At 43.9% G+C, this 9,106-nt stretch overlaps 1 protein-coding gene across 1 annotated transcript in view; it reads left to right on the top strand.

Annotated features, from left to right (window-relative positions):
* Nucleotides 1–9,106, top strand: part of LOC135394441 (post-GPI attachment to proteins factor 2-like) — a 51,288-nt gene that overhangs the window by 1,049 nt on the left and 41,133 nt on the right. Inside the window, exon 2 of the mRNA XM_064625181.1 lies at nt 3,272–3,536. Coding sequence (XP_064481251.1) covers nt 3,272–3,536 — 265 coding nt within the window. The remainder of the gene's footprint in view (nt 1–3,271; nt 3,537–9,106) is intronic.

Raw genomic sequence — 9,106 nt, 5'->3', positions numbered from 1 at the left:
CATTTTGAAGATCGCATGTGAGTCATGGAAAGATAACGACAGTAGCAAAGAAAGCATGCAACCGGTCAGGTTGCAGCAGTCGCCTTTTGTGGTCGTGGTTTTTAGTTAATGTGTTTGTTATTTTATCCAATGTTTGGTTCATATTTCATGGGGTGAATGTATTACGTATGTTTACAGAAGTTTTGAGGACCTCTTGATGGTCCCTTTAATCACATCTCACATGACGATTTCTGGACTTGTTTGTCGAAGGTGCAACTTGCCCAGGAGCCACCAAAACGGCGTCGAAAAAAGCCGGACATAGCGGGACACACACAGGTCTCCTTCTTTGTCCCGTTCTATTATTCTTTTTTCTTTTTTGCACTGTTTTGCACAGATGACTGCGTTAACCCAGAAGAACATAAAGTGACACGGAGCAGTATGTCTCAGAGAGTGGACAAGGCTGACACACTGCATTGGAAAGAGCCAGCAGCGTAGACAGAAAAATATATTGGTAAGCAGTGGAGTAGCCAGAGGGGAGGACCCCCCTCCAAGTAGCTGAGCTACTCTTGAGAAGAGTTCTACGGGCACTTTACATGGGAGAGTGGATTTGACCCTATTTTCCCTCTCCCGAATGCACTACCTGAGATACACTTTTGGGGAAGTTTGAACCTGCGAAACCCCTCTCTGGCTACACTGCTGCAAACAGCATGTAATTTTTCAACAAATTTTTGAATAATGAAACAGATCCAGGATTTTCTGGATGTCATCATAGTGGATGCTTGAACAATCACTTCTTGTTTTTGCTTTGATGCACTGCATGCAACATATCTTTAAAGCGGAGTCCAACCGAACCTGAACCAAAAACCGTTATTAACCATTATTTTTGGCCGAACCGGAACTGAACCAAACCGAAACAGTCGACACCATCCTGGAGCAGAACCGGAACAGAACCGTTAAAAAAATACCGGTAAACGGTTCAAATAACGCTTCATACGGAACTGAGGGCGGAACTTTGCATGTTCTGCTGAACATAAAGATAACTTTTTTTTCCCATCTCTTTTCCCCCTTCTTTTATTAGCTTCCTATAGCCTTCCGTTGTTTGCCGAAAAAGTCGTGTCCTACAGGAATGCTCTGGATTTTCTACGTTGTCGGATTTTCTAGAGTCTCGAAATAACAATAACAAAGATGGTAACTTAAAACTGTTATGACTACTAATGTCTATGACATACACATGAATATATACAGGGTGTTTCAGTTAAATCCCTTTGCTAAATTCCGCGAACTGGTACTGGTAATTGGCGAACTGGTGCACCAATCGAAGAACTTTCTTTTTTACAAGTGTCTGTCAGATACCGCCTACAAGCTGCGCACCACGTGAATGAGTGGGAGGCTCTCATTATCTAAATAAAAATTCAAATGAGTTTCGTGGAAAAACATAACTTCTAAAGCAGGGTGCTGTGGGCATTAAAATGGGTACCCTTTAGTGGACATTTCTTCGAGAAAAATCTGCCATAGAAGCGGGTCATTTGTTGGAGTAGTTAATGGCTTTCAGTTTACATATTTCTGTCACGGCCGGTAGCGGCGAAGCGCAAAAGGTCGTAACTCAGTGATGGATAAGAGAGTATGTACAGTAAAACCTCGATAATGCGATTCAACCTCCTTTAGTTCGGAAATTCGGACTATTCTTGTGGCCCCACACAGATGCCTATATAAGTCTATGGTAAGAAACGCTCGTTAATACGGATGCAGTTATGCAGTAGTTGGTATTTTATTGTGCTGTTATAGTTAGTTAGACTTCTGTTGTTCAGTGCTTAACTAGTTAGCTATTTATATTGAGCAATGAAAGTGCCAATAAATTTGTTACAGTCGTGCCTCGTTAATGTGAACACCTTTGTCCCCGACCAAAATCATCCATCAAGTGAATCATCCATGCTATCAAACACCAAGGAAATAACAAAATCCCCAAGAAATTCCCGAAATTCCCCCAAAAGAAAGAAATTCCCGAATTAGTGCCTGCTTGCAGGTACACTTGGATTTAATTTGGGGGGGGGGGGGGGGGGGGCTGTGTTAGTGCCACGAAGCAACTGTGGCTATGAGCGGCGTACAGACATGAACAGATGGAGAGAGGACAGCAGGAAGGTGTGGGGGACAGAGGGGTTAGTATACATCCTGGGCCGAATTCAGGGGGAACTGTGCCGACATTTGTCTGCAAAGTCTTTGGAAAACCCAGGGAAAACCTGAGACAGCACAGCCGGTGGTAGAATTCCAACACAAAACCTACCAGTCTTCAGCACAACCTTGGTTACCACCAACTAGCGGGACGCCGGTCATGCCACTGGTCCACATCGATTTAAGCTCAGCAAAACGTTGGCAACACGTAGAGTTTGCTGCTCACTACCATTGTCCTACCATGTCCTGCATTGTCCTCAAAGAACTAAAGAGCCATTTGTAGTCCCACTTGAGTCATGGCAGATGTGACAGCTGGCTCGGCGTCACTCAAGTCGTCGACCCCAGAGCGTGACAACTTGCCTTGACAACTGTACCGCCTCTGTTCTCGTAAGCTGCTGAGCGACTGGACTATGTTTAACTAAAGGCGCATCTTCTTGCACAAAGGTCAAGCGCCCAAGGGTGTGTTCAGAACAGTCGCAACATGATACAGTATTTTTCAGGCTGTTGATGTCCACAAATAACCCTATTTCCTCTTATAGTTCTTGTGGACAGCTGTGAAGGACAGGGCATAACTCCCTTTGTACAACTGAACTTCCTACCTTCAAAAGTCCTCCTGTAGAATGTGGTGAGAGGCTTGCCCTCCATACTGATACCGTACACAATAACGAAATGAAAATACATGGACTACATGTTGTTTGCACCTTGCTGAACCGTCCATTGTCCGAAACACAAGTTTCCGTATTAGCGAGTCGAAAATGCATTGGAAAAGTTTGGTCCTCGCAAAAGTCGTCCAGGATTCGAGTTTTCCATATTAATGGAGTCCATATTAATGAGGCATGACTGTATTCCTATGACGAATGCACAATGTAAGTGTAAATTTTGGGAGAACCTTTGTCAACCCTTACTGGCATTTTGCTCTTCCTTTCACCACAAAGGAAAATAAAATTGAAATTGAGTGCTTGCAAAATGCTATTGGGCACGGAAGGAATATGCTTGAATGAAACCCACCATCACTAGCCATCATTTGTTGTCTGATGTTTATAGTCAAATTAGAAGCGACACTTTGCTTTATCATTCAACAGCAGCAGAAAGTTGAATTGGGTGATTTTGTTTTTCACTGCAGGTGTACAACTTCTGCCCATCTGTGAGTGCTATCACGGGCATCTCTCCACAGTGCTACGTGTGGCGCATGGGAGTGGCTCTGCACACAGGGCCACGGTTGCTCTTGGCTTCCCTGTACCCGCGTTACCACAAAACAAAGGCTGCACATGTCTCTGCACTCCGCAGGCCCCTATTTCTTCAGCTCACCCGTGCCTGCTATGGCCTTCATCTTGTGGAGGCACTCTCTCTCGTTGGCGTCACATACATTTCCAACAGAGAAAATTACGGTGAGCAACATATAGTGGGTCTTCAATGGAATGGTCCTTTGGATATTTGAGACAACATTTTAGGTGGCATGAAACTGTAGACAGTTGGCCCAAAACTTTCGTGAGCTTGATGGCAATTGATGTTCTGAGGCTGGAACACGTAGAAAGGACAAACACATACAAAGCCTCAAGTGATTGATTATTTGCTATTTTCTGGTTTCGGTTTTAAGCCTGGTTCACGGTATTGCCTCCCAATGCGTGTGTTAACATTCTTCTTCTACCTGGAGCGCGACCTATGATGATGATGGCCGGGGTGACACACAGACTGGTTACCATGGCAACCTGCACGAACACGCATTGGAATGCACTAGTGTGAATGGGGCTTTAAGGTTGCCTGCATGGCATATTTTTAGAATACCAGATAGCTGTGATTGTAGGGTGTCCCAAAGTGGTGTGTGCAAAGCTAAGCTCCTGCATTTGTTTGCTATGAGGGCATCAGCAAGTTAAAGGGGTTGTGAAGCTTTGATAGTTGTGGTTCATTGCATCATGCACATATTGTGCTACACTCTGGACCACTGAGAAACAAGAATTATTTTTCTGTGTGTCGTACTTGGCGAAGTTCAAACCCTCAAACACTCTCCCAAGTAAAGCACAGATGTCAGAGACCTCAGAGCTCCAGTCACTCCCATTAGTAGCTGTAAGCATATGACCTCGCAGTGCCCCACTGGCAGCGATGCATGCTGTGCTGTCAGAGCTGGGTGAGTTTCGGTATTCGCAGCGCAAATTTTCTACGCTTCAATTACCTTATTCGCTGTAAAACTTGGGATGTAGGTTCACATTGGTGCAAAGGATTGTCTTTTAAGTTTCTCTGGGATAACTTGGGATGACGTGTCACAAGCCTTTTAATGCCACAGTTCCATGTTGTTCACAAATTTTAACTTTCACAGGGGCCCTCTGCCCCTGACCTTCACAAAGTCAAGGTTCAAGTCAATTCACCTCACATTTTGCGGCATTCTGCAGTATACAGGGTTTTGCGGCATGCTGGTCTTCTGATTGTATGTGACTTGCCGGCTGATGTGCGGGAATACAGTACTAAGCCCATCTATATGCATTCAGCGTCTGCGCTAAGATGTTACTGGTCATGTCTTTTAGGCTGAGTTCTCAAGCTGCATGTGACACAGCTGTTCATGCAAGTTTTGTGACATGAAAGTGTTCTTTTTTTTTTTGGAGGCCTCAGTAAATGATACACACAGCCATTTTTTTACACATATCTGAAAGATGGCAGTTGTTTGTTTAGCCTCTGCAATTTCCGTAGATACATGTATATTGCTTTCAGGCGAGTGCAGCGCATTGCTCATTGGGATTTCAAAGACAAGGGAACATAGTCTGAAGTGCAGTTTTGTGTGTCATTGCAATCAAAATGTGGACCTAGAGTCCTGTCAACTGCATTGTCTGTGACATGGTTCCTCATTTGCACAGCTTCTGTTTTGTGCAGCAAATCACGGGCAGCCCCTTACACCTGTCGTGCATACGATATTTTTCTGCGAATCCAAGATGATCTTGCGACTCTATCCCAACTTTTATTGGGAAGAAAAGCTTTGTACACCAAGTTTCCTTACAATTTGCGACATTTGTTTCACAACAGCATAGTACACATCCACGCTTCTCTAATGTCACACTTTTACATTTGAAGTGCAAGATATACCTCCACTAATCCTCAACCATTTGAGCAGTTCACATCCATTTTGAATTCCCCCATACCGTGGGGTAAAAGTTGTCTCGCAGCCAGGATTTGTTTGAATAAAACGGAGTTCAAACTAAAGGGGGCCATTCTGAATGAGCGCTTGATGCATTGGCTGTGCATGCTAGCTACCGCGGAGACGCGTCACGGCTCGCTAAGCCTTGCCGCATGTTTGTGGTCACACAATCGTTTCTTCAGTTGCGACCCTATGCAGGTCGTTTGCGATGTTAAGTCCCACCCAATTGCGAATATTGCCAACCCAATTCGAGAAAATATCAAATTGCTGCCTTTTTCTTGGCTATGTAGTCAAGAGGAAGGGTCTTGTTCCCCACAAAACAGCAAACTTGCTTGCTTTTCCGACTACTAGTACGTGGCATCACAGAGATTCGTGAAACTTGGAGCAAGCACACACGGACAGGAGGATGAGCTCCTCCTGTCCTCCTGTCCGTGTGTGTTTTCTCCAAGTTTCACGAACCTCTGTCATGTTCCAACTGGCCCAATCTGCCATTTTAAATGGCATCGTTCCGTGCCGGTCACATTTGCGCACACCGTTATGGTGGTTCTTTCCTGCTCCTCCTTTGGCAGAGGTATTGCTTTCTGACAAATGGACTTGTAAGTAATAAGTAAGCTTAGCATTTAATAAGTAAAAGCCTTTACTTATTAAATGCAAAGCTTACTTACGGTGTCCCTGACATGCCAGCAGCGCGCTCGTCCGTGCACATCCAGCTCTTCTGAGCCAATGCAGTCGAATAAACTGATCCGCACATTCATATGTTCGAATTACCTGGTGTTTTCCCCCATTGAGGTACACATGGCTTTGCCGGAACTCGAGCATCAGTTTGAATTATCCGGAAGTTCGAATTAAGAGATTTCAAATTAATGGGATTGCATTGTATATGCGTTTCTTCATAAAACACTCCCCGGGGCAGAAGACACCACTGTTGCACGCAGCAACTTAGAATATACTTGAGGGTGAAGGAACAATGTGTAGAGGGAGTTCCTCTATTACTTCTCGTGAGTGCCTTTGAAGTCGCATGCTCTGCAATGTGTTTATTCCCGTCAGTTATGTGCAGTTAAACATACCACGCTCTCACTTCAATGATATTTGAAGCCATGGCTCTCGAAAGTGCCTTCTTCATTCCTTTTCAATAAAACAAATTGAACTTTGCTTCTCGAATCTTGCGAGTTTTAGTGGCTGCTGGAAGAATTATGATCACTAAACTTGAGCAAGCATTTTCATGATGATCGTTATATCAAATTGTCATTTACATGTGCTTCAAGAAGTGAACTGACAGGAACCAGCAATTTGATCATAATATCACAGGTATTGTTGTATTGAAGATAATAGTAAATGGGCTCGACTGTATGCAATTTCTCTAGTTCTAGCGATAGTATTTGTAGAGTAGCAACGCTATTCAAAACGTAAAATCTGCACAGGTCTCACCTTTCTTACATGCATCACTTGGCTATGCCACGAATATCACACCTATGAGTTCCAGGCACTCGAACTCATTTGCACTCTTCGACGATGAGGGGGCCCCTTGTGACAAGCTGTGGTGCACATGGTGTACTGGTACTTGGTAACTTGGCGGCGACCTCACCAGAACGCATGTGGTAACATGGAAATAGCACTGCCAGATATTTATCTCATTCACAGAGTTATATGTGGAGCACACACAAATATAGTATGTGCATAGAATGAAACATTACAGACTTTTGGAACGATTTTAACTTGCAGATTCCAAGTGCAAGGATGTGTCAAATTTACCTCAATTCCTGATAGTGAAAGAAATTAATGCATAAGCATCCTGTTTTGTGACTGGTAGTGATATGTAGCTATCAAGTCGGCATCACAGGGTGGAGCAGGAGTATGAAAGAGTGCAGTGAATTTTTTTGTTGTCAATTTGCAGCCATTCGGCACTTTTTAGCATCAACATGCAGGTGATTTGACTTCAGTATTGTATACAATACCGATGAATACACGGGCAACATTGGGCTTTGCAAAATTGACTATATATCCCTACTACCAAACATAAATGATCTTCAAACTGGGCAGCTAATTATAGGAATACTATGTCTATTGTGAATGGCTCCACAACTAGCAATTGTTCCGAGTTTCCTTTTTTTTTTTGCTCTGTGCTTAGAGTAAATAACGACAATTCTCAGCGTACCTGTCAGAGGCATGCAAAGTGTTGGGTTGACAGGTATGCAACCAACACATCATATGCAAGCCAGCTGCATATTATTGGCAGTTGTTTCGCACAGTCCAGGGTATTTACTGTATCACCCCTGCAAACGATGAGGAAAGCGGACGACATGAAAGGGACTGTGGAAAGCAATATTTATTCAAACTAACTTGTTGACTCAGATTGCTTGTGGTAGTTGCTGAGCTTCAGAGCTCACTCTCCAGCACATTCAGCAGTGCAGTGTACTACGTGAGGCCGCGTTCCATAGTAAAATCCTAGAAAACATTGATTGTGCAAGATGAGGTAGCAAATGTAATAGATCTCATCATCTTCGTTCGATGTGTCCATTTCAGCAGTTTCGCACATTTGAACCTCGCAAACAGTGGCGTCATCGTTCACTGCTTCGGTAACTGTCTGTGGCCTGTTAAGCAGGCATTGAGTTTCATATAAATTCTGTATCATCTTCCTCTAGTATTGCATTGAGATCAGGCACATCATCATCCTTGTGCACAGGCAGAATGAAGCCTGCTTTCAGGAACTCGTTTGTGGTGGTCGTCAGCACACCTTGTACCATGCAGTGTGGTTGTACAGCAATCAGCTGTGTTATACTTTAAAATCAAAGACTTTGTCTTTCTCTTGCTGCTGTCAATGTCGAACATAATTCAATCAATGACATGCTGCTCATATGCGCCATCAACGGCAGCTTTGCAGCTCCTCTTCAGACTTCAGAATTCTTCAAAACTGTCAACTGAGAAAGGCCGAGAAAGGCACTTCTGGTCGGTGGACATCACCTTCATTCAACGGCGTTCGTCAATTATTGCGAGCTTGACGCACAACGATATTGCACCTTATGTTTCTTTGGTTGAGATGACATCGTTGATTAAAAGCTGGCATGCCAACCTGGAAAGATGTGAACAACCTATTGCCAGTGCACAAAGTGACCACCTCCAAAGAATGCAAAGCGTCCAAACCATTGTGGAATGCGTGTCAAGGGTACAATGACTGTTGCACGGCATTCACGTCGCATCCTAGCATTTGCAGAAGAGGATGACACACCGAAGCCAGGTTGCACCAAAGGCACTATGCGAGCAGCAGTGCATCCGGTATCGCTGTACGTGTACTCAGAATGGCAAGCTCGATTGTTATATGTGGGTTCTTTCTCCGTAGAAACAGTGCATACAGTCGAAACACGACTGATTGTTGTACAAGGTAGAGCAGCAGTGCATCCGGTATCGCTGTACGTGTACTCAGAATGGCAAGTTCCATTGTTATATGTGGGTTCTTTCTCCGTAGAAACAGTGCATACAGTCGAAACACGACTGATTGTTGTACAAGGTACAGTCAATGCACAATTTATGAACAATTATCATTCCCTGAAAATTTGTTTACAAATAAATTAGGGGATTTATAACTCGAGGTTTGGAATGAGCAGAACAGTGTGTGAGCGCTAGTACCGTAGGAAGTGCATCGTGACATGGGATTAAGTTTTATGTTTTTAAATACTTTCAAATTGCACTCTACGCCATTATTTCTTCCGTGTCACTCCTGTTCTGTGTCATTCCTGTTCTGAAAGTGCTATAGTGCACCCTCAATAAGCCTCCATTTCAAAACTCAGGTCAAAAGTGACAGCTACCAGCCCGTCCATGCCCCAGAAGGACGAATCA

This window comes from Ornithodoros turicata, chromosome 5, assembly GCF_037126465.1.
Source record: "Ornithodoros turicata isolate Travis chromosome 5, ASM3712646v1, whole genome shotgun sequence".
NCBI lineage: Eukaryota > Metazoa > Arthropoda > Arachnida > Ixodida > Argasidae > Ornithodoros > Ornithodoros turicata.
The sequence above is the reverse complement of the archived record's forward strand: the minus strand, read 5'-3'. Positions and strand labels throughout refer to the sequence as shown.